Source organism: Panthera onca, chromosome B2 (assembly GCF_046562875.1).
Source record: "Panthera onca isolate mPanOnc1 chromosome B2, mPanOnc1 haplotype 2, whole genome shotgun sequence".
Lineage (NCBI taxonomy): Eukaryota > Metazoa > Chordata > Mammalia > Carnivora > Felidae > Panthera > Panthera onca.
In genome coordinates, this window is record NC_138343.1 from 26,865,119 (window position 1) to 26,889,720 (window position 24,602).

The window sequence follows — 24,602 nt, forward strand, 5'->3', positions numbered from 1 at the left end:
AGCTTTGAAACAGTGAACCAGGTGAAGTGTGAGAAGCAACTGCTGGCTAATAATTGATATTTTCCCCTAAGTCCCCATAAAGAGATAGCGTCATGTACATCTTCATTATAAAGAACCACAATTTTTATAAAGTGAGTTCATGATGGACCACCCCAACTGAAGAGAAAAGAGCCCTCAAAACAATTACTTTCAGTTTAGAATTCAGGGCCATATTTCCTAGATCATCTTTTGGATATCTGTTTGCAAACACATACCCTTCAGACACCCAGCCTCTGAATTCTTCCATGAGAATCCTCCAGAAGTGTTGGACCCCAGTGCTGTACGAGGCACAATTGAAGAGAGAAGCCCAGTTTCCAGGCCCATGCTGGCATGACACTCACTACCCATAGAGCTCATCTTATACTTTGAAAAAGGTAGGGGGTGGATTCTACTCATAATTTTATGTGGATTTTTTACTTGAGTTCTTTGTTACAGGAATCACTTTAAGGAGTAAAGAATAAAATTAACAAAAGAGAATTTTGCTTAACTCTCAAGGGAGAAAGAAAGTGAGTAGGTAGGAGTGAGGAGCCTAGGGTGCCTGTCCTTGACTATCATTTTTGATGGAAACATTTTATAGCACCCAAATGGTTGCTGCTCCTGAAGGAATACTAAGGACAGGAAATCTGGTCTCGCTTCATAAACTCAGGTAGTGAAAGAGCCGTGTGAATACCAGTTAATAAATGCCTAGGTCTGTTTTTAACAATGGAGGGTATCGGTGTCCTGCTTGAAAGCATTCCTAAGCTAGTCGATGTTGTAAAATAATACAGAAAACTGACATTTTTATCGTGACACAAGTTACCATATAGCAGTTATCTGCTGGCTCATCTGGTTTTTATGATCCACAAGGTAGCTGTCATATCGAGACTTGACCAGCATCTTCAGGCTCAGGCTCTCTCATTTCAGCACCTGCCTAAGTGCATAAGCGCCACTTCCAGCACAGAGACTAATGGACTCTGTCTGCAGGTCTGTGCCAGACAAGCTCAATCCTGGCTCTGTCTCCCTTCACACTTCACTCTCAGCTCTATCTGTGAAAACAACTGAGAGACAGAGACTCCACCATGCTCATAGGCACATCGTCTGGCCTTCATCTCATCAGGAATCTGATGGCATCCCGGTCAGATGTCTATGAGTCAGCCAAGAGAACCAGGCTCCCAGGGACCTGATCTCCCTTCTGTGGTAAAGCCAAACCCTCTAGAATGTCCTCTTCACCAGAGGAGTGCAGTGTGGCTGGATGATTCATGTCACCATTGATGAACCACTTACCTGGGTCCTATTTGGGTAAATGAAGGGCTGAAATAGCCACTCTGCAGAGCAGGCTGAAACAGCTCTCATGTGCTCCATGAGACAGGAGGTGTGGCTGCCATATCCACCATCATAGCGTGACACAAAATCATTGAATGAAAGAATTAATTCAGTATTTTTAATCATTCAGATCTCTTGCAATATCATGATGAATGACCATAGGCTATAAATAGATGAGGATTTTTTACACCCCCACCAGAACAAATTTCTTCTCTGTGAATGGCCTGGTACAGAATGGGAGTTTGACTTCAGTGAGATGGGATGCTGGATGGAGCAGAGGTTCCTGGTGAGACGTGTCTGTCCATGGGCCCAGTACTACACACCTGCACCTGTTTCCCCCTTGAGAAAGCATCTAGCATAGTCTTCTGGGAGGCCAGACTCAGTCTTTCCTTGTGAGTCTTTCCTGTGTGCCTTGTGCCTGGTGAGAGACCACTGGAAGGAACACTCAGCCCTTCTCCAACACAGTGTACTGTATGTTAGAGACCTTTAGTCCTTTGCTCAGTTCAATTTTATGGAGGGAAGGGGTCACAGTGTGCAGCCAGGAGCCAAGCCTGGATAGGAAAATAGAAAGTTACATTTTCTTACAATCAAGTCAGTCTACCTTACTGCATGTACCGATTCACATTTACAAAGAAAGCTCTTTGCAGATGCTACCTCATCTGAGCCTGAATTTGTGATTCGTGGTAGTAAATCTGCCTTGGGAACAGGGGAAAGAAGAGAGTAGGGCAAAAAACATTTTTCTAAAATGAATAAATTGCTTCCTCAATGACAAAAAAAAAAAAGATAAATCTGGGTCTAATTTAGCAACTTAAGTAGCAGTAGACTGTGAAGGTAGTAACTTTCTCTTCCGAACTGCACAGCTGTGAGGCCCTGTTGCCATCAGACCCCACATGTCTTAGCACATGCTTCAAATAGTCAGGGCTCAAGAAGCCCCACTGAGTGCTTAGAGACAGTAGTGAGGATGTTTCCAAAACTCAAATACCAATGACAGTAAAACACTGGCATTTGTTTCTCTTTAAGAAAATTTTGTTTTTATTTTTTTATTTTTTATATTTGAGAGAGAGAAACAGAGAGTGCTTAGGGGAGGGGCAGAGAGACAGAGACCGAATCTGAAGCAGGCTCCAGGCTCCAGGCTCCGAGCTGCCAGCACAGAGCCCGACGCGGGGCTGGAACTCACAAACCGTGAAATCATGACCTGAGCCAAAGTCGGACACTTAACCGACTGAGCCACCCAGGCACCCCTAAAAATTTTAATTAACCATATCTGAAAATTGGCCAAGTCATGTTGGAAAATTAATCTTATTAGTTAAAATAATTCACTTGCATAAATGTGAAAATAAAGAGATTCATCCTAATGGATTTGGAAGATCTCATATACCTAGGGTTATGGAGATAGATGTCCTAAGTCCACCATTTACCATTTGTGTGAACTTGACCACTTACTTAACTTCTTTGTATCAGTCTCCTCATATATACACATACATTGGGAGGTACTTGACAAAAAGATGTGACCGTGACTCTGAGGAAATTATGGTAACATAAACCGTGGCCAAAAACAAAGCTCTGAATTGTGGATTCTGGGTGATATGTATAGACATTCATTATACTCTTCTTTCTAGTTCCGTGTTAAAAACGTTAAAGGCGGGGCACCTGGGTGGCTCAGTCGGCTGAGTGTCAGACTTCAGCTCAGGTCATGATCTCACAGTTGGCGAGTTAGAGCCCCATGTCAGGCTCTGTGCTGACAGCTCAGAGACCGGAGCCTGCTTCCGATTCTGTGTCTCCCTCTCTCTCTGACTCTCCCCTGCTCATGCTCTGTGTTTCTCTGTCTCAAAAATAAACATTAAAAATAAATAAATTAATAAAAATAAAAATGTTAAGGGCTTTTGACATAAAAAGAAACTAATATATTTTATATAAATGGAAAATTCTTCACCTAAAAAAAGAAATATACATGATATATATCAACTTATATATGTATATATATAATATATATGTATATATTATGTATATGTATAATATATATTATATATATGTATTATATATATATATATTATATATATGTATCAGTTGAACATGAAATAGTTGAGTGAGTAGCCCTAGAAATTTAAGAAAGCCTGGATGATACATGGAATAGTTGAATGATTATATTATACACCTGAAACTAATATAACACTGCATGTTAATAGATAAATAAGTTTTTAAAGAGAAATTTAAGAAGGGAATAATCAGAGTTCATATATTCGTCCCTGCACTTTTTTCTTCTTTTTTTTTAGCGAGTATATTGAGTTCCCATGATGTAACTTGCACTGTGCTAAGTGCTGATGATACAAAAATTAAAGTTCAGATACCACCTAAAGGAGTAGTTCTGGTGTGACACTTTTTGAAAGATAAAGGACAGTTAAGAGATTCAGTATAGTAATGACTTATTTATTTTTAAGTTGAATATTAAAGGAATATTTTTTAATTGTGATGAATGCACATAACAAAATTAACTAGGTTAATCATCTTCCACTATACGGGTCAATGATCTCAACTACATCACATTATTATGACACCATTACCACCAGCCATCTCCAGAACTCTTTTGTCTCACAGAACTGAAACTCCGTACCCATTAAATAGTAGTTCCCCATTCTCCCCACCCCAGTCCCTAGAAAGCACCATTCTACTTTCTGTCTCTGTGAATCTTACTACTGCCCTGGGTACCTAATGTAAGTGGAATCTTCTATTTATCTTTTTGTGTCAGGCTTATTTCACTCCACATAATATCTTCAGGGCTTATCCATGTAGCATGTGTCAGAATTTCCTTCCTTTTTTTAAGCTAAATAATATTCCATTTTAGGTATATACCACATTTTGCTTATCCATTCATTTGTTAATGGACACTTGTATTGATTCCACCTTTGAGTATTGTGAATAATGTTGTTATGCACATCGATGTATAAGTATCTCTTTGAGACTCTGCTTCTTAATTCTTTTGGATAGATACCCAGAAGCAGAATTGATGAATCTTACATTAATTCTATTTTTAATTTTTTTGAGGAACCTTCCAGTTGTTTTCCATTGCAGCTGCACCATTTTACATTGCCACCAACAGTGCTCAAGGGTTCCAGTTTCTCCACATCCTTACCAACAGTTGTTATCTTCTGTTTTTCGTTTTTTAATAATAGCCATCCTAATGGATGTGAGGTGGTATCTTATTGTGGTTTTGATTTGTGTTTCCATAATTATTAGAAGTGTTGAGATCTTTTCATTTGCTTATTAGCTCTTTGTATATCTTTGTTGAAGAAATGTCTATTCAAATCTTATGCCCATTTTTTTAAAAATTGAGTTGTTTATTTTGTTGTTGTTGACTTGTAGGAGTTCTTTATACATTCTGGATATTAACCCCCTATCAGATATATGATTTGCAAATATTTTCTCCCATTCTGTAGGCTACCTTTCCATTCTGTTCATTTTTAAATTTTGATAATCAGTTTATCTGTTTTTACTTTCATTGCCTGTGCTTTTGGTGTCCTATTCAAGAAATTATTGCTAGATGAAATATCTAAAACTTTTCCCGTTTTCTTCTGACAGTTTTATAATTTTAGCTCTTAAGTTTAGGTCTTTCATTCATTTTGAGTTGATTTTTGCATATGGTATAAGGTAAGAGTCCAAGTTCATTCTTTTGCATGTGGAAATCCAGCTTTCTCAACTTCATTTGTTTAAGACTGTCCCCACTGAATGGTCTTAGTACCCTTGTCAAAAATCATTTGACCTTACATGTGAGGGTTTATTTCTGGGATTTCTATTCCCTTGTTCTGTTCATCTGTCTTTATGCCCATACCACACTACTTTACCATAGTTTAATAATAAATTTTGAAATCAGGAAAAGACCTCCAACTGTGTTCCTCTGTTTCAAGAATCTTTTATCTATTCTCAATCCCTTGAGATTCTGTATGAATTTTAGTAGGAATTTCTATTTCTGCCCAAAAAAATCCATTGGGATTTTATTAAGGATTGCATTAAATGTGTAGATTTCTTTGGCTAGTGTTGTCATCTTAACAATGTTAAGTTTTCTGATCTATGAACACGGCATGTCTTTCCATTTATTCGTGTCTTTTGCACTTGTTTCTGAAGACCAGTTGTAAGCACAGCACCATCTTTGATCATAGAAAAATGAAAACTTAAATATTTTTCTTTGAAATATTAAATTTTTCTTTGAAATATTTAAATATTTGTCTTTGAATAAGACAAATAATATGAATGAGTCAAGGGCATGGTTGAGAAATGACACCAGCTGAGGACATCAAGGTGATGCCATGAGGTCAGAGGGGGAAAATCTGTCTGACCAGTATTAGGACCCCCAGGGAGATTGACATGAGGGGCACAAGCCAAGGAAAGAAGCAGTAGAGCCAAGAATACAATGGGATGACGATCTGAATGACTAAAAGTGAGCTGGAAGGCCAAAATAAAAAGCAAGCAAGCCTGAGAGACCAAGAGGAAGCTTAAGCAGAAATGGATAACCTGGCAAAGGTTGGGAAGAATGCCAAGACAGCACCCCTGTGTGTATGTACATATGTGTGTAGTAGCCTTTGTACATCTGACAAGCAGGGGAAGGACACACAACAAAACATAGCCAGCAGGAGACCTTAAACAGTATCTGAGCTGGCAAACAAACAAATAAAACAACAGTTTCTTAGGAAACCTAATGATCTCAGATGTACCAGTTCTATCAAGAATATGCTCAGATTAATATCTCAGAGCTCTGTATCACTATCAGTAAAAACATAAAATGAGGAGCTTTTGGTTCTCATCATGTGCAGTGCAGAGGATAGCTAGCTGAGCATGTGACATAGGAGTTCATGGTTTTGTTTGTGTTTTTGTTGTTGTTTTGGTTTGTTTTTTTTGTTTTTTTTTTTTTGCCAATGCATGCTTGGAAAAGAGGTATTTGTGCAGTTGTTTGTTTCAGACCAGAAAGGATGATTTCTGTCATTATGAAGTGCCTGCATCTACAGGTTGTCAAATACATTATCTCATTTAGTCCTCCTTACAACTCTATGAGTCAGAGATCATGGCTTCTATCTAAAGACAAACAGGTAGGTGCAGAGAGATGGTCCCAGAAACATTAAAAACTGAGCAGTGACACCTATATACCACGTTGTAAAAGCCCGCATTTACATCCACTTTCTCCAGGGTCAGGATGAAGGAGGAGTAACACATTTGGCCTCAGCTGCATCCTGGCTTCAGATCTCCTGGGCAAGAGATCCACAGGTGTTCTAACCCCTGATCACAGACATCTTCAACTGCTCTTTTACTTCAAGGAGGTGTGCACACAGCATAGTTAGAGTGTGGGTGACACAGGACCCAGAAATCGAGGCTCGTGGAGCATCTTAGAAGGGAGTTAGTTCCAGGAGCTTCGCTTCTCTGTCCCTTGCCTGGAAAAATCAGAAATGCAAACCGAAGAACATGAGCATAGGGCAGCTTGGGAGAAAACTGCACTGGGCTTCACAGGTCAGTCCAGAACACTCCTTTAGATCAACCTGACTCTTTGAATTAGTCCTTAAGTGTCCCTAACCTGCATGACAGGAGTGAGCTAAGACAGGATAAGAACAAGCCACAGGGATGAGTGTGGGCTGCTGCCTACATGCTGCAGCAGGCACAAGTCAGCCAGCCCCAAAGTGTCTCCTTGCCCGATTAGATCTAAGGGGAATGTGCACACTGGTAATGGTGGTGAAACCAGCATGGCCATAATTATTGAGATAAGGTACTCAAAGGGAAACATGTACGTGTTTAATACAAAGCTTAGTTTTCATCCTGTGAAGGGTCCAAGAAAGCCAGTCACCAGTTTTCATTGTTGATCTGGTTCTGTCACAGACTGTGGAGCCGGTCCCGCCTCCCCAGAGAGGCATGGCAAGGTTGCTAGGTAGTTTTCTGTTTCATTCACTTGTTCATTTTTTCCCCCAATCTAACAAGACTGCCGTAATTCTATAAAACATTTAATTAGTAGATAGTGAGTTAAGAGGGGTTTTCCCTCTGTCCTTGTATTTTAACCTACTTGGAAATTACAATGAAAGAAGAATTGGAGCCTTTCTGGTTCTGCCTGGTTACTAATGTACTGTGGCATATCTCACATATTCTTAAATAGGTGCCACTGTCACAAGCCATCAATGGGACACTCGGGAAGAGGGTTGCAGCACTTAAAGGAGCCTCTTCCCATTTTTAAAGAAAGAAATCGGGGCACCTGGGTGGCTCAGTCAGTTCAGCGTCCAACTCTTAGTTTCGTCTCAGGTCATGATCTCACAGTTCGTGCGATCAAACCCCATGTCAGGTTCTGTACTCAGCTCAGAGCCTGCTTTAGATTCTTTCTCCCTCTGTCTGCCCCTCCCCTATTCATGTGAGCATGTGCCGTCTCTCTCTCTCTCTCTCTCTCTCTCTCTCTCTCTCTCTCTCTCTCTCTCTCTCTCTCTCAAAAATAAACGCTAAAAAAAATTTTATTATAAAAAGAAAGAAATTAATGTATAGTTACTATTTGTTTTTTTCTTGACATGGAGTTTGATCATTAAGAGTGCTGTCAGAGGACAGTTGTAAACACCGGGTGCAAAAAAGGTAATCCTTTCAGTCTTTGCTGGGCTCACAGCTGCATTGACAGTTAAAACTCCTTGTGCTACAAGTGCACTCATCGACACCAGGCTCCACAAAACAAGACAGGGAAAGGAAGGGGCTGCAGTCTTGGAGCTGGAGCGCCGAGAGAGGCCTCAGCCGTGAAACCCATCCCCGCTGCTTCACAGCTGAAGAAACTGAGGCCACACGGAAGTGTGACTCGCTAAGGTCAGACAACTAGGTAGCTACTTGGAGGACCTTTTTCATAAGGTGAGGTTCAGATTCACTGGCCAGGAGACATGCTGGAAAGTTCACTGTGTTCTTTTTAGGGCTCTCTGATAAATGAATTTGGGGAACTATGAAACCAGGAACTGGGCACCCACATAAAGAAATAAAGCATGTTAGAACTGTTTTCTGAAAGAGGAATTAGGAGTGTAACATCTAAGAGATATCTTGGAAGCACAGTAAAAATGTCTTTATTAGAGAAAGATGCAATAAACTTTTCTTCAGAAATAGAGAAGAGATGGTTTAGAAAGAATAACCTGTGGTAACTGGCCTTTTGTTTGAGAATGAGTTGGAATGTAGCAAAAGAAAAAAATGCCCTTTGGCCTGCACATAATAAACAAGATGTAGTAATTAGAGAAAGAACATTTAGATCTATTGCATTTGTACCTTGTGTAACGTGCTTTCATGTTACAAGGTGCAATGGTAGAGGATTTCGGTTCCTCTAAGAATCTTAGTTTAATAGGTGCATTATTAGGAAAATTAAAATGTATTATTGCATGTGCTCTAAAAGAAGCTAGATGCACAATGTTGTATCTTTAATGTTGTTGGCACATAACACATAAATATAACATGTTAAATTGAGATTGAGAAATCATCAGTCTGATCTTCCAAATTGACCTCTGAGATTGAGCTTTCTCATTTGTTAAGAAGTGAATGATGCATACTTGAAACATGGATTGAGGTGGGTAATGGCAAGACTAATAAAAACCCTACAGTGCGATAGTCTCATTTCTTCCTAGTACCCAGGTTTATTTTTCTGAGAGTGCATCACAATGTTATTCTAAAACAGGACCTTAATTGTCAGAAAGGGTTAATGCATACCTGCACCAGTGAAACCCAATTTTATGGCAAGTGATATTTCACATCATCTGAAACCTACCTAGCATGTGAACAGTATTCTGTAACAATACTCTAAGTTAAAACTTTAAAAAATAAGAATTATAATTACATTTGTGTATTTTGAAAGCTTGCCTTAAAAAAAAGCTCATGTTCTCTTTAATTCTGATTCTGTTTAGTGTTGCCTTTATGGCCATTATATCTGGAAATTTAGAGCAATAAATTCAAAGAAGAACTCTAAAGAGAAAACTGTTTATGTTTTAGATGCTTTATCATCAAGAGCTCTGCAACAGCCAGCAGAAATATTAAACAGGGAGGCAGCAGCCAATGATCACCACAATATTTTTATACTTAGACTGATACAATGCAGCCATTTTACAAGAATGATTTTATTTAAAATTATTAATAGTTGCAATGTTTCATTATTTGGGAGTAGTAATTAGCTAAGCTACCTATGAAACTAGTATTATGAAACTAACGGATCTGACAATTCTTTGTGCAAAACAGCTTTGCATTTTTATGGAGGAGGCAAGAGTCACACTTCTCCTTGTGAAAATTTAATTGTGTATTTTTAGAATTCGTTCAAAACTTTCTTCGCTATATTAGCAAGGAATAAGGGTCTAGCAGGACTGATGCTTTGTGTGTTTTTCTCATATAAATTCAGTAACATTGTGTTCCTAGTTACAAAACTAAGCCATACCTTATGGAGCAGCCCTCAATAGTGATGTAAAAATAACCTATAGAACCTCCTGTGTTACTGAATACAGCTCCATAGGCAGTTTCAAATAAGTAAGAAACTCAGAAAGCATGGCATTGGAGAGAAAGGTTTTCTTCAGATCAAACTAACTACTGAAACGTGCAGGTATGTTAGAGATGTGACTTCCTGTGATATTCACGCAGAATAACTACACTGCTTATATTGTCACTTTGAAAGAATAGTAGGAAAATCCTGAAAAGAGAGAATATGATGAACCATTGCCCAAATTATAGAGCTCCAGGCCTGTTCTCATCAAACCAGAGGAAAGAGCTTAAAACGATGAATCTGATCATCTTTCAGTAAATATGTCTTGAGCACTCACTGCAGGCAGAATACATGGCATTCATAGGCAGTATGGATAGGGTGGTAATGAGTAAGATAAGAGTTCCTTTCCCATCCAGAAGAGGCCACAAGTACAGCCCCCTTGCACATCAACAACAAGGATGTGGGGAACCGAGCCATGTCAGTGGGAAGAGCCTAGAGCTGCCTGAGTTTGAAAGAAGACCAGATCACTTAGGAGCAGTGCGCTCTGGGAAGAGGTGGCATCCAAGCTGGTTCCTGAGGGATGGGTATAATGTGAGTGGGTCCAGATGGAGAGAAGGACATCCCAAATAGAGGGAATGGCTTGTCCTTCCCACTCCGGCTTTCCATGGAAGGCTTCCATGATTCTGCAGGACTCAGCCCAGACACGCTCTCCCCTGCAGAGCCCTGTCTGTCCCATGAAAGAATGGGTACTCATCTCTCCTCCTTTTCTTCCTCCACTGTCCCCCCTAATGACATTTGTCACTGAGCTCCGTTATTGGCTTACGGAACTGTCTCCCCTACCATTCTGTGTACAGCTAGAGGCACTGCAGTTTATTTTGGTAACCAGAGTCTCAGCCACTTGGATGCTTCCAGACTCATCAGCCTACTGGGGACTGTTTTTAAGATTTTAAAGGAAAAAAAATGGTCGAATTCTTGTCCCTGCATGCTGAAGGCAACACAGTGTTTCTCCCAGCACTTGTGTGAATTACGTGGCTTCAGGGATGCCCTTGCTTCTGCTGGACTCTCCAACCTTGTCTGGATCTCCTGTATCTTCCATTCTCCACATGACCTAGCAAATAAGATGTTCTGTAATTTCAAGAATTTGGTAAACAAGCTATATCTTAATGAATAGGCCAGGGGTTTTTTTTAAGTTTATTTATTTATTTTGAGAGAGAGCATGAGTAGGGGAAGGGCAGAGATGGAGGAAGAGAGAGAATCCCAAGAAGGCTCCATGCTATTAGAGCAGAGCCCCACGAAGGGCTGGATCACACAAACTGTGAGATAATGACCTGAGCCCAAATCAAGAGACAGATGCTTAACCGACTGAGCCACCCAAGTGCCCTATGAATAAGCCAGTCTAAAATCACATATTGGACAGGCTGGTTCTCCAAAGTCCCTGGTTATTTTTCCCTGTGGAACATTGGTTCCCTCGGGAGAGGGATCAAGGTCCTGTCCCTCTGGCACCTGCTGAGCTCCTCCTACCAGGTTTTGTCACCTTTATGCAGAGCCCTTTCCTACTCACCTCTTGCCCAGCCAGACCAGAGAAGGGACAGGAGGCCTGACTGCCCATGCCCAAGGGAGCCATCAGGGTGGTCTGCTTGGGAGACAGGCTGTCTCTGACCTAGCTTGTGAATTAACCTCCCCACTCCAGCCTCATGGCATTTAGCTGTGTATGTTCAGCATGCAGTACCTGGAATGTGGTAGGCATGCAATTAATGCTTCTTCATTGAATTTCTACATTTGGGAAGGTAGGGGAGTCCTCAGCATATGTGGGCTTCCTGATTGATCTGACTTGTCCTGAATGCAGGGAATATTTGGAAAGGAATGGGAAATAAACCTGGAAATGTAGGTTGGGATCAAATCTTCAAAGATAATTGGAAGTCAGAGAGAGAATTTGGATTTTATTTGGCAATAATTGAGATTTCTAACTGAAGGAATGTCACAAAGAGCTTCTGAAAGAATGAGCCACATCTCAGAGAGAGAAGGGACCCTGAAGCCAGGGAAACACTGGTCTGTGAAAAGAAGGGGACTGTCGTCATCCATGTACATGTGATCTGAAGGCCATGAAAGGGAAAACTGACAGCAATAAGGTTTGGAAATGAATGATGTGTGGAAAATATAGAAGAAAGAGCTAAAAGCTGACCAGAATTTTAAGGGAGGGAGGCGGTGTTAATGGTTACAATGCAATAGGAAAGGGGACGGGTGTATTTAGCAGGGGGAATACTGACTTTGGTTTTAAGCATTCCTGTGTCCATTCAACAGATACTTGTTGAGTGCCTCCTGTGTGCCAGGCACAGTGCTAGATCCTGAAGATAGAGGTAAATGAGAAAGACACACTTCTGTCCCTCATGGAGCTTACATTTTAGGGAGGCTGACAGTAGAACAATAAACTAATTGACAAAGTAATTACAGACTGTGGCAAGGGACAGAAGGGACATTAAGAGGACACTGTAACAGAGAGAACCAGGGGAAGACTTCTTCAGGGAAGGGCCTGTACGCAGGAGGCCATCCCACACACTTCCCAGGTCCCTGCAAATGGGCAAGAAACACTTTCTGCCCTCGTGGAGCTTCCATTTGATTGCGGGAAAGAAGCTCAGTGGTTAAGAGCAAGAGTTTAGGTGTAAAGCAGGCGAGAGTTTGAAGCTCATTCTCCTCCACCCCGACTCATCAACTCTGTCAGTCTCAGTTTCCTCATCTGCAAAACGGAGATGATATCCAGCACGTAAAATGACTGGAAAAATGAGGTGATGTCATAGATGGAAGCTGCATAGCGAGTGTGCAGAGGTGGCAGCTATAGAAAGGGTGTTGGCACAAAGCATGGAAGCACTATGGGGGGGGTAGAGCTGTGGGGGGGCCACACCCACACATGGGTGCAGGGCCCCGGGAGACTTTCACCCATGTGGCAGCACTGGCACAGCAGTGACACTATGAGAAGACACAGCACAGGAAATGACATACAAAGTGGTGAGGAGAGCAGGAGCAAAGGACAGTCAGTGACAAAGCCTTGAGCTTACTGGAGAGGCCATTTGGTTGCTCTGTGGGCCCTGTTTCTGGAAACTGAGAGGAGAAGCAGGAAAGCTGGGGGGCAGGGCATGTTGAGGGGAGACAGTCGGAAGCCTGGCAGAGGTGATCACAGTGGTAATTTACCAGTTCAGCTGACAGGGCCCCAGTCACAGCCGCAGTAGTAGGCACCCACAACATAGTGGTACCCCCACGCATGCCATAACTCACCCATTACCTCAAGGTGGAATCAGGGTCTTACCTGGCAGGTAAGCATCCCTGGGGAAAGGGCAGCAAATCATCAGACTAGAGGCTGCAGGCTGCATGTTGGTGCTGTGGACGTGGGCCTGCCAGGCCCAGCTGGCATAGAGGGCATCCAGAGAGGAGCTCCCAATTGCCAGGAAAAGTCAGGACCCAGCAGAATGCATGGGTGTGGGCCTCAGGCCCAGAAGGGTAGCTATCTGGGGAAGCTGGGGGCTAGATGGGCCTGTGAGCCCTGGGAGCAGGTCTGCTGAGGCAGAGTCAGAACGTGATCTCCAGGAAAGGTCTTCAGGATGTTCTTCTTTGTGCTCTTCAGTGTTTCAAAAGGACTTTTGCAGGCTCCACTTGCCTCATTTAAGCAATTTGGGAGCCATTTGGTGATGGAAGTAATTGAGAACCTCAAGGGGTAGGGCAGTCATGAAGTGTCTGGCTACACTGGACAGTCTGGGCTACATTCCAAGGAGAGAGACTGTTTTTCCTTTTAATACCCATTTGTGTACCCAGAAGTGGACTGGGTCCCAGGGATACCAAGCTGAATAACCCCCCAAAATGCATACGGGTCTGAGGAAGTGATTTTAGCACACTTTTGCTGAGGGTCCCCTTCGGGAATTCTGATTCATTCAGCCTATCTAAGGATCCCACCAATTCCACTTTTAACAAAATCCACAGAATTTGTTGAGGAACACCAAGTTACCTGAGGAGACAGAGATAGAGAAGGGCAACCAGATAAGAGAATGAAAGCAAGTACCCACTTGATCTGGCTGATGCCCACCTCCTCAGCAGACATCCCTAGGATGTAGCTGGATCCACTCTTTCAGGGTCAGAGGTGGTGGCTAAAAGCCCCTGAGGAGTCCCCATAAGCAACTATTCCAAAACAGGAAAAAAATTAAATAACAAAAGAAAAAGCTCAAAGTGAGAAAGGGTCTATGTGAGGAATAAAGGTAAGGGGTTACATGTGGCTGGCTGTTCCTGGTGTGCATTAGGATCAGAGACCCATCCTGCCCTGAGTACCACTGCATCCTGCTAACTTCCTGTAGGACTCTAGGGACAGTCCCTTCTGGGCCCCAGCTTGTCCACCTGCTGACAGGACCAGCACAGCTGGCACCCTACATCTTTCACATAGACACTACCAGCAGGTCATGAAGGCAGGTTTTATAAAGTCAAGATATTACACTGTGTTTCTGTTCATAAAGATGAGTAAACATACTTCATTTATAACTCGAGACTATGGTCATCAGGAAACCCAGTTCTCTAGTCCAAAGAACAAGGCCACATTGGATTGGCCTTAACCTAGGAGAGGGGAGTATTTTGAAGATATAAAAGGAGAAATTTATTTTCTCCCCCACAAAACCAAAAATTTCAGACAGACCAGAAGAACAGTTACAGAACCAATGACAAGGAAACATGCTGAAATGACCCAGGTGTCACAGAAATGAAGCCCCTTCTGTCCACCATTATCTAAGGAGCATGACTTCCAAGCAGAGAGAACTGGCCGAAATGGAAAAAGTGGTTGGGGGTACAAAGTACCAGGGTATGCTTTCTCAGCTGGTAACCAACGAGAAAGGGCAGGAAATCCCAAAGGGGCAGGCCAAGTCAGGGCCTTCTTTGGGGCTCTGAGGAACTGTCTAATGTGTTTTGGGAAAAAAGATGTGTTGAGTTGTTGGCAGCATTTCTATCTCCCCTTCAGGAGGGTAAGCCAGAGACATACAAGGAGCCCCCCAAACATATATAAAATATTAAACAGAATGTTGGCCAATATTTAAAAGACTTTCCTTTAAAATAAATGACTCCTTCACGGGGAAAAGAGAGAGAAAAGGATAGGAAAGAAAGAAACTGTTCAAGAGAAATGAGGTGTAAGCACTGGGCTGCTAAAGCGTGATGCTGAGGCTTCAGGACTGAGCTCATCTGCCAGGATGGTTCATGTGTCTTTTCCTCCTCTACCCTCTGTGCCTCCTTGGATAGGGTGACTTTTCCAGTGCTCCAGTCAGAGGGATGGTGGTGCAAGAAGCGCTGAGTCACCCGATAAAGATCAAAGTGGCCCTTCAGGTTCTGCCACTGGCTCCAGTAAGGCAGGCACTTACTAGGCTTTGAGGTGCCCTGACCATCATTGAGATATTTCCCTCCTTTGACAGGAAGAAGGTAAATCTTTTCTCCTGAAAGACCTTCTCTGTTCCATGACCCTGCGAAACTTTGAGTGCCATCAATTGGCACACAGTATTTCCCTCCATTTATTTTTGGTAATTTGGTGACAGTGACATAGGTTATCCCAGAAGAACTTACTATATCAGATCCCGCTCTCCTCCTCCAAGAACTCCAGGGTGCCTACGAGTGGGTGAGGACCTACAGCCTAAAAGGAAGCCCCTGGGCTTTGGAACTCCTGACAGAGGCTGTCTGTGCTGCTCTGGCCTCCATCCCTTTCCCAGGACCCCTAAAATGAGTCCAATCTGCTCACCAGTCCCTAGGTGGCCAACAGGTTCCCCAAGTGAATCCCTGAGGCCACCTGCAGGCAGAGGGTCTGATGAGTATCCAGAGGAAGAAATGTATCCAGGGATCTTTCTTGAAGCTCCAAATTATTACATCCTGGATTCACTGCCACCTGTAACAGCCTACCTTACCCCATGCTCATGGACCACTCTAAAATTCTGGGATTTCTGACTAGCCAGCTCCCTACAACCACAGGGCACTAGTCCAAGCTGCATCCCCCATCTGAAATGCTTCCCCAGAGTCTCCCATAGCTGGCTCCTCCTTGTAGTTAGGACTCTGCTTAAACATCACCTGGTCTGTGTTCCTGACGCAGGAACCATTTTCATCATGGTCTTGGTTTCCTCCCTGCTGGTTTGTTTACTGCCAGCACCCCCACAACAGAATGTGCACTGCCTATCTGTCTCATTGGCTGCTATGTTAGCAGCACTGGAACAGTGCTGTGGGAATACAAAGGCAGATTACGTATAATGGGGTGGGGTGGGGGAGAAGGTTGGAATGAGTTCAGGGAGTAGGGAGTCAGGACTTGAAGAGGGGAGAAGAATGAGCATGTGTGGAGGGCCTTATCTGACAAACACACAAAACATCACATCCTTTCCCCAGCTCCAGGTTGTGGTACAAATGAGATTTTCCACCTGAGTCTCTCTGTCCCTAAGTCCCACATGTTTTACAGGGGTATAGTCGAAATAAATGAAGAGGAAGAGGAAGAACATCACAGGCTATAGGGAACTAACAGAATGACAAAAGGGGGTTGCCCATTGCTGCAGTCAGAAGTTTTGGTGGAGGGATGTCGGGCAGGCTCTTTGGAGAACCATCCCCTAGTCTTGGAATGGCCCCCAAGGCATCTTGCCAGATCCTCCAGGCCCTGGTGGAGCCCTAACGTTATGCACTGACAGTCGCTGCCGTCTGCTCAACACCAGGCACTGCTCTAAGCACTTACGGTCTCTGGTCTTTATTATTGGAAGATATAATTTAACAGGTTTATAAATGATAAAACTGAGGCTCAGGTAGTAAGTGACAGTATTGGGATTCAGCTAAGGTCCAACTCCAGATTTCATGCTAAACGAGCCCTGACTGCTGTGTGCCTGGGGTCCATACCCAGCACAAGGTGGGAATCCCATGCCAGCCTGCCCCCAGCCATACCAAACTGCAACTCTTGGAAGATTCTGTAACACCTTTGTGCCTTTCAGCTCCTGATCCTACACCTACACTGTCTTTACCTTTGCCCTTTACCATCCTCCCTCCCACTTATTCTTCATGACCCAGCTCAGGGAGCATTTGCTCTGAAAATGTTTCTGAAGGCCTTGGTCCCCGATGGGCTGCAGTCCCCTCCTCTGGCCCACTGTGAGAATAGCTCACCCTAGCACCTTTTCTAGAGGGAAAATGTTGAGAGAGTCCTCCCATTTACTTGTGCAGGTGCCATGGTGACATACTTACACAGGGTACTTTTCAGGCTCACCATTAATGCTCATTCTCCTCCCCTTTCTTGTTGCTCTTCAGGTCTCAACTCTCTCTCTACTCCCTACACTCACATGGCCTCCCTCTCTGCCCATCTGCTGTGTCGCTCACTCTTTGCTGTGGCACGCGTCATATGATAATGCCATGAGCTCACTAGTCTTCATCACTGGACCTCGATCATCTCAAAGACCAGCAATTATGGCTACTGAGCACAAGAATGCCTGAATGTTGCCAAGATTACATTACATTACATTTACAGAAAATAGGTCAAGAGGTCCTAATAGTAAAGCACGACACAGCTGTTGTTATGTGATAAATATTACCATTGTCACTACTATCACCATGACGGTGATAAATAGAGACATCCCTTTCTTTCTGAACTCTCACTGTCCAAACTCCAGAACTAAGTCACTTTGGATAAAGTCTTTAGATACCATGTGTTCTCCAGACTCGCTCCAGCAGTAATCTCCTTTACTATCCAGACCCTGAACCTGAAAAGATATACACCCTGAGGAAGAGTTGCATTTCTGTTAGTTATGGTCATGGCAGTGGCGTAAATAAGACTGGACAACTCTTTTGAAATCTGTGAGTTGAAGTCTTTTCATAGAAAAGGGTATTCCGCGGAGGTCAGATACTGAGGAAAGGCCATTTGGAACTTTCCCAAACTCACAGAGTTCCCATGTCAGGCATCTCTTAGTATTCCTTGTGGTCCTAGAAAGCCAACAGTTCCTAGAAGATTCTGCCCCAGAGCCTGGTTCTGCCAGAGGAAGTCCACTGGGAGTCTCATGGCCTGGTAGTGTCAGCGGGGTACAGATGAGGAAGAATCCTTCCACAGGCAGTTGCCCACTGGTCTATGTTTTAGCTACCTGCAAAGTCCATTATCATGACCATTCCTGATGGAGCTTGAGGAGCCGATGGATGTTTTTTCTTAGAAAATGCATTAATCATATGAACCAAAACAAAATACTTCTTCATCTGAGGTTCCCCCTATAAAACGTTTCACCTCCAGCTGAGGGAAAACAATGAATTTGCTTTTGCTCTACAATCCATGGCTGTGTCAAAGTTTTTCAGAAGGTGCTGTTTTGACATCAAGAGCCATGTGCTTATTTCAGTGTGGTGTCTCCTGATAATGCTTCCTTTTTTTCTGACTCAGGTTTCCACTCCTAAATCTGCTGTAGTGTACAACCCATGCAGGCAGTCCAACCAACAGTTTTAGTGTTTCTGGACCTCTAGTGAAGTGAAAGTATATTCCCCTTCTATTATGTCTTCAACAAGTTCTCCAGGGTGGCACTTCATCCTCATTAAGAAGAGCTGCTTGATGGGAATGTGTGACTTGGTGTATTGTACACCTCAACTGTCAGCCCACATACTTAACAGAGAAGGAGAAGGAAGGGAGTGTAGATAAATGGGATAATTACCTGGTCTGGGGTCACAGAAACCTGGTTTTGAATCCAGGCTCTACCACAAACTGACAGTGGGCATTTACCGGAGCCTCACTTTCCTCATGGAGCACACAGGACTGTTAGAAAGTTTAACAGTAGGAGGTATGTAAAGTGCTTAGCACGTGGCTCAAGCAAGGGGCCCATTTAATAGGTATTGTTATTGCCAGCTCAAAGCATTTCCCAATTTCCCCACCCCTAAACTAGTAATAGGTCTCAGAGCCTCTATGGACTTCTGGAGTGAATGACAGCCAGAAGCACTTCATGTCCAAGTCCTGAATGGTCAGAACTGGGGCGTGGGGGTGGCTCATTAGCCCACTGAAGAGGGAACCTCTCTTAAAAGGCCCCTGAGTAAAAGCTTCCTAACCCAGTAACAGTCTCCAGTAGGCCAAGCCATTTGATTAGGATTTGCGTCAGTGGTAGATTTGTTCCCCCACTTTCACCACTATTTATCAGGCAAGTGTCTCAGTGACATGCATAGCCCTGGGCAATAAGATACTGCAAGTATTCACTTTACAGCCACAAGACAGCTGAAGCACTCAGTCTGGCTGGTTATTTGAAAAGCTCCCCAAATGTTCAGGGATGTTTTCATGGGGAATGTTTGAAGCCATAGTTCCCTCTGAGCCCCATGCAACACATCACTACCAAAACCACACCTGTACCCTCAGGTCACCTGCCTCCTGACTAGTGCTCTCTACATGGAGCCATCCAGGAAGTATGGGCTGACCCACCCAGGAAGTGTGGGCCCAGCCTCTGTGGGCAGAGGTGACCAGGGCCAGCATAGGCCTCGGCCATCTGATTGTGTGCTAAGTCACCAGCTCCCCCCACTGCTCAGCTTACCAGGAGCAAAAGTCACAGGGCAGTGCTGAGGCTAAGCCAAACCAGGGCCTAGCTGGAGCAGAACTTGAGAACCATTGCTCCTGCGCCACAGCCACTATGAAATGATGAGCAGTCATTAGGCAAGAAGATGCAATACATGATCCATATGGCACTGATGCAAGGCACGTAGTGCTTGTGCAGGTACCAACAATCCTAGCAGAGTGGCAAGCAGTAGCTTAGAGAAGGGACCTTAAAATTCTTCCAGCCCATTTACAGATGAGGAAAGCTTGAGTTATTATGGAACTCATGTGGAGGGCCAGAGCTGGGCCTCACCTCTCTGCTCTGCTCCCTCCCCATCATTCCAGTTCCCCATACAGAATCCCAGGAAGGTCAGGTTTGGGCAGGCTTTCCCAGTTCAGAAATCAAACTCAGAAGGAATTGACAGTGAAATGATTAGGGCTGCCTTATGTGGCAGTAGGAGACCCATTCTGAGGTTGATGGTGTTCGGACCCAGACCCTGAGCTCCTCCAAACTGGGGGCTCTTCCCTCCACTGAGCATCAACCTTCTAGGAACCTTCACAGGGCTGTGTCTACTTACCTGAGCCTTTGATTCTGTGAAGTCTCTGCCCTACACAATTGAGGTGTAGCAGTAAAACAAAGTGAACATAACTTAGAACTGAATCCCAGTCTTCATTTTGCCAGCCTTCCAACCCTGACTAGCCCTTTGTCAGTCCTGGACCAATCTTTGGAACACCTCTCTCCTCTCCCCCCAACTCATGAATGCCAGGACCTTCAGAGTTGGTGTCAATCTGCAAAGATAGGCCTACTTTCTATGCCAATGAGCTTTTGTGGACTTGATGTGGCCAGAATTCTAGAACCATCCAATACTCTAGTCTTTTTTGTCCCTCTTTCCTGTGTTTATTTGCAGAGTACATCATGCATAGCAAAGAAACTGAGGCTCCTTTTTGGTGGTTTTATCAACTTACTGATCAAGAGAAACAACATAGTGATGCAAATAATCCTGGGACTGATTCCTTGTGGCATGAGGAATTCACCCCTTGATTTCCTCTGACATTTTTGAGTGTGTCTTCTCTGTCATCTCTTATCCCCCTTAATTATTAAGAACGATACCACAGTGGGCACTACTTTGGAACTACTACATAGGAAAAAGTTCTAACTGCAGAGTCATGTCCTAAAGATAGTCCTAGGAAAGCACAGAAGAGAAAATCAACAGAAGCAGTATAGGAAGTTATTACTGTTGGGCATTGCTGCTGTAGGGGTGGATTATGTAAAAGAGTATGATCTTTATATTTCTATAATCAATAATTCCCCACATCCAGATAGAGCTATTATTTCCAAAGCATTTTCACGTACACTCAAGTGTTATCTTAGGCAAGCTAGCAGAGTGTGAACCAAACTCTTGTTTTATCTGTGGACATTAAAGCCATGCTCCGCTGTGGGCAGCCAGCAACTCGGACTCCAGGCTTTGTCGGTGAAGGCCGCTCCAAGCACAAACAGAGCACCTGCCAAGGGTTACTGTGCAGAATGTCACACTTGGAGTCCCCACCAAAGCTTTCATCAAAGTCAACCTGATTATTTTCCACTGCATTTTCCTGAAAGGATGTTATGATTTTCTAGATGTTTGGTGGCTGGCGATAAATCAGGCTTTTATGATGTCATGTGAAAGGCCACCTCTCGGACTTCCTCCTGCCACAAGCCATAGATTAAAAGCGGGATGGGTTGGTAGGGCATAGTGTACACAGTTTGGCTTAACCCTTTCCTTGCTTGTCCTAAGGCACAGCTGAAGCTGTCCATTAGCTAGGGTCATAGAAGAAGGTGAGCTGCCTTCCCCTCTCCTTCCTTTTACACGAACACAGCTGGGGCCTGTGGAAACTGAGCTCCTTTCTCTGAGTTAACCAGACTTCCTCAGCTAAGAGGCTTTGGCAACAAATCAAGATCCAAAATAAGACAGTATGTTCCATGGAATGATATAAGAGAACATAGGTAATTTCACAAAAGTAATCTTTTCAAAGAGCCTCTGTTTCATAATCATGAAAATGAGAGATTTCCTTGAAAAGGAGATAAAATCTAATGCCGATGAGGTTGTGATAAAAAGTTACACTCATACTTTGCTGGTAGTGTTTGTAAATTCATACAGTGTCTTTGAAAGCAATGAAAAGGTTCTCATTCAAGCCCAAATCCTAGGAGTTCTCTGTGAATCCTCTTTCCTCCAAATCCAGTCCTTCAGCAAGTCTTCTCACTCTCACTATCTCTCCCCGCATCTGGGCTGCTCTCCTTTCCTGCCACAGCCCCGATCCAGGCTCCCGTCCAGCACAGCACCCACACTGATGCCTGAAAACATCCCACGGAGCATGTGCCCCCAGTGCCGGAAGCCTCCAGGGGCTCAGAACACAAGCCAAACTCCGTGTTTTGGGTAGTAGGCTGATGAAGGACTATACGTTTTAAAGCAAAGCTAGGTTCTTTCTCTGTAGATGAGTGAACCTTTACAGACATAGAATTTGGTAAAAAAAAAAAAAAATTAACTCAAGCAACTTTCAGTGCTGTGTCCCATTGTCTTGAGAACTAGTGGAAGGGTGCCTGGGTGGTTCAGTCGGTTAAGTGTTCGACTTCGGCTCAGGTCATGATCTCACGGTTCATGAGTTCGAGTCCCCCATCAGGCTCTGCACTGACAGCTTGGAGCCTGAAGCCTGCTTAGGATTCTGTTTCCCTCTCTCTCTCTCTCTCTGCCCCTCCCCTTCTCACAGTCTGTCTCTCTCTCTCTCAAAAACAAATAAATACATTTAAAAATTAAAAAAAAAAAAAAAACTAGTGGAGAAAAAGAAGGCAGCTCTCAACAAGGAGTATTTGTAGTTAGAGTTTCACTCCGGCCAGAATTCTGCTCACACAGGAGGAAGTGAAGGGTGGGGCGCCATCTCTGCAGCCCTCTGGAGGTTGAGTGTGTCCTTGTTTGGCCAGAAGAGGTGTGGCCCTTCTACCACATACCCCAGCAGGTGCCAGCTCATAGGCCAGGTTCCTGCCTGCTGGCCCCATGACATTTCTTGGGCCCTATGTCCCACAGGGCCAGCTGAGTATAATCCTGACTTAACTGCAATAGCTCGGACAGAATCCCTTCAAGAGTGGCCAGATGGTTCTAGGTTGGGTGGCACAAACAAATCAAAGCGTGGCAGCTTTTTTAGGAGGCAAAGGGGCTGAAGCATGCCAGGCAAAAATATGTCATCCACCTTTTAAACATTTAGCTAAAAGTCAGTCCCATTCGTACTTTGAAAGATTGCATTGGCATCTGAAAATCAGACTTGTGAGCTATATCGAGTTGAGTTAACCAGCTGTATGACTGTGGCCGGCCAGCTGCAAATAGTCTACGACACAATCTGTGACTAGAGAGTAAAGTCTTGTGAAGACACGGCTTTGCTGGGAGAGACCTGGGCCCCGTGATAGGGATTACCCAGCAGGCCAGGCCTGATCTGACCTTTTTTTACTTCTCCAACTTTGTCTTGGGCTCTGATCACCCTCGTTCATTTTGCCCAGACACAGTGGCCTTCTCTCTGCATCTCAGACCAGCGGTGTTGCTCCCTAAGGTCCTTATACCTGTGGTGTCCCTGAAAGACCCTCCTACCCCAGGACTTCGTGTGACTAGCTTTTTGTTGTGATTCAAATCTGGGATCATATGTCACTTCTTTAGGAAGGCCTTCCCCACCCAGCCTTCCCACTCTTTATCAAGCTTGCTCCCTCTTCTGTCTTTGCCAAACCCTCTCAGTAGTTGACATGGTCTTATTCACATCTCCTGTCCTCTTGACTGTCTCTCCCAGCTGGAACATAAGCTCATGAACATGGCCTTGTCTTGTCCACGGCTACTTCTCCAGCATCTAAAACTATAAACATTTGGCAGCAAAGGATCAAGAGCATTATGAAATGTTTACAATAATTGGGGGAAAGTAGAATACAAAATCCTGTGTACTCTGGTTACAGTGATTCAAACAAAATGACGATTTAAAAATAGTAGTAAAGGTTAAGTGCAAGGTTAAAGTAACATACAAGCATGAAAGAAAAACTATAATACAATCCAGTTAAAAGATTACATTTTCATCTGTGATATTAACTATAAGAAATTAACAGGATAGCTTTCCCTATACTTCAGTGATAAGAGCAACACCAGCTAGCCTTAACAGTGTAAAATGAATTGGAAATAGTGCTAGCTACTTTCTATGTGTAATCTTGAATTCTCACAGCAGCCCTGCAAGATAGGTGATGTTTTCCCCATTTTACAGATTTAAAACCTGAGGCTTAGAAATACTGAGAAACTTGCCCCCCACACAGCTAAGTGGTTGAGCCATGATACAAAGCCAAGTCTCTCCAGTGATGTCTCTGTATTGGTGGTGGTGTCTAAGAATCTTTTGTTATTGAGATCGAAGTTATACACAATGAAAGGCACAGATCTTAACTATATATTTGGGTCTACTTTGACAAATGCATACACTCATGTATGCTACACTCCTATCAATGTAAAGAACATCACCCAAAAGTTTCTTCGTGCACCTTCCCTGTTGATCTTTTTCCCCTGTAACCACCGATCTAATTTCTATCACCATCAATTAGATTGCCAGTACTAGAACTTCATACACATTGAATCATACTGTATCTAGTCTTCTCTGTCCATTTCTTTCATTCATCACTGGAGTATGTTCCATATTTCTATCTGTTGTTACAGTCTTTATTATTTAGAGACCTTTGTGCCACTCAAATTAGTGCAGCATAAAGTATATTGCTTATAGTACTTTTTAGGGAGGGTTTGTACCACTGAGCATTGTGAGTGCTGGACTAAGTATCAGAAATCCTGACTTCTAGTCCAAAACCCTACTACTAGATGGCTTTGTGACATTAATCAAGTTATTTGTTTAAATATCTCTATAGATACGTAGAGGTATAGGATTCTATTCCTCTTATAAAAATATAAAAGAAAGAATGCCAGGTAACATGTGATATAGATACTCAGAAGCCAGGTAAACTCTCTATTAACCATGGTAATAGGAAACCAAATAATGGATAGATAAAATCATAAAAAACCTAAATATTTGTCTTAATGCTCTTTTCTCCATACCTCTCAAAAACCTTACTAACAAATGCCATCATACTTGTCTTAATTTTTCCTCAAATATAAAAGTCCCTAGAGAAACAACCGTAAAACAAGAATTTGGACTTAGTCAGCTGCCTGGTTAATCCTAGAGTTTCTTAAGTTACTGAGGGCATGAATGATTGAAGGAATGTGGGGGTATACATTTGAATGACCCTGTCATATAATT

At 43.3% G+C, this 24,602-nt stretch overlaps 1 protein-coding gene across 3 annotated transcripts in view; it reads left to right on the plus strand.

The window, feature by feature from the left end:
* Positions 1-24,602, plus strand: part of GMDS (GDP-mannose 4,6-dehydratase) — a 627,567-nt gene that overhangs the window by 593,552 nt on the left and 9,413 nt on the right. Inside the window, exon 10 of one of the 3 annotated variants that reach the window (XM_078446696.2) lies at positions 270-404. The exons of the other annotated variants lie outside the window; for them this stretch is intronic. Within the exon in view, the coding sequence (XP_078302822.1) occupies positions 270-389 (120 nt within the window). The 3' untranslated portion in view covers positions 390-404. Of the gene's footprint in view, positions 1-269; positions 405-24,602 lie in introns of those variants that run through there. 3 annotated transcript variants of the gene reach the window in all.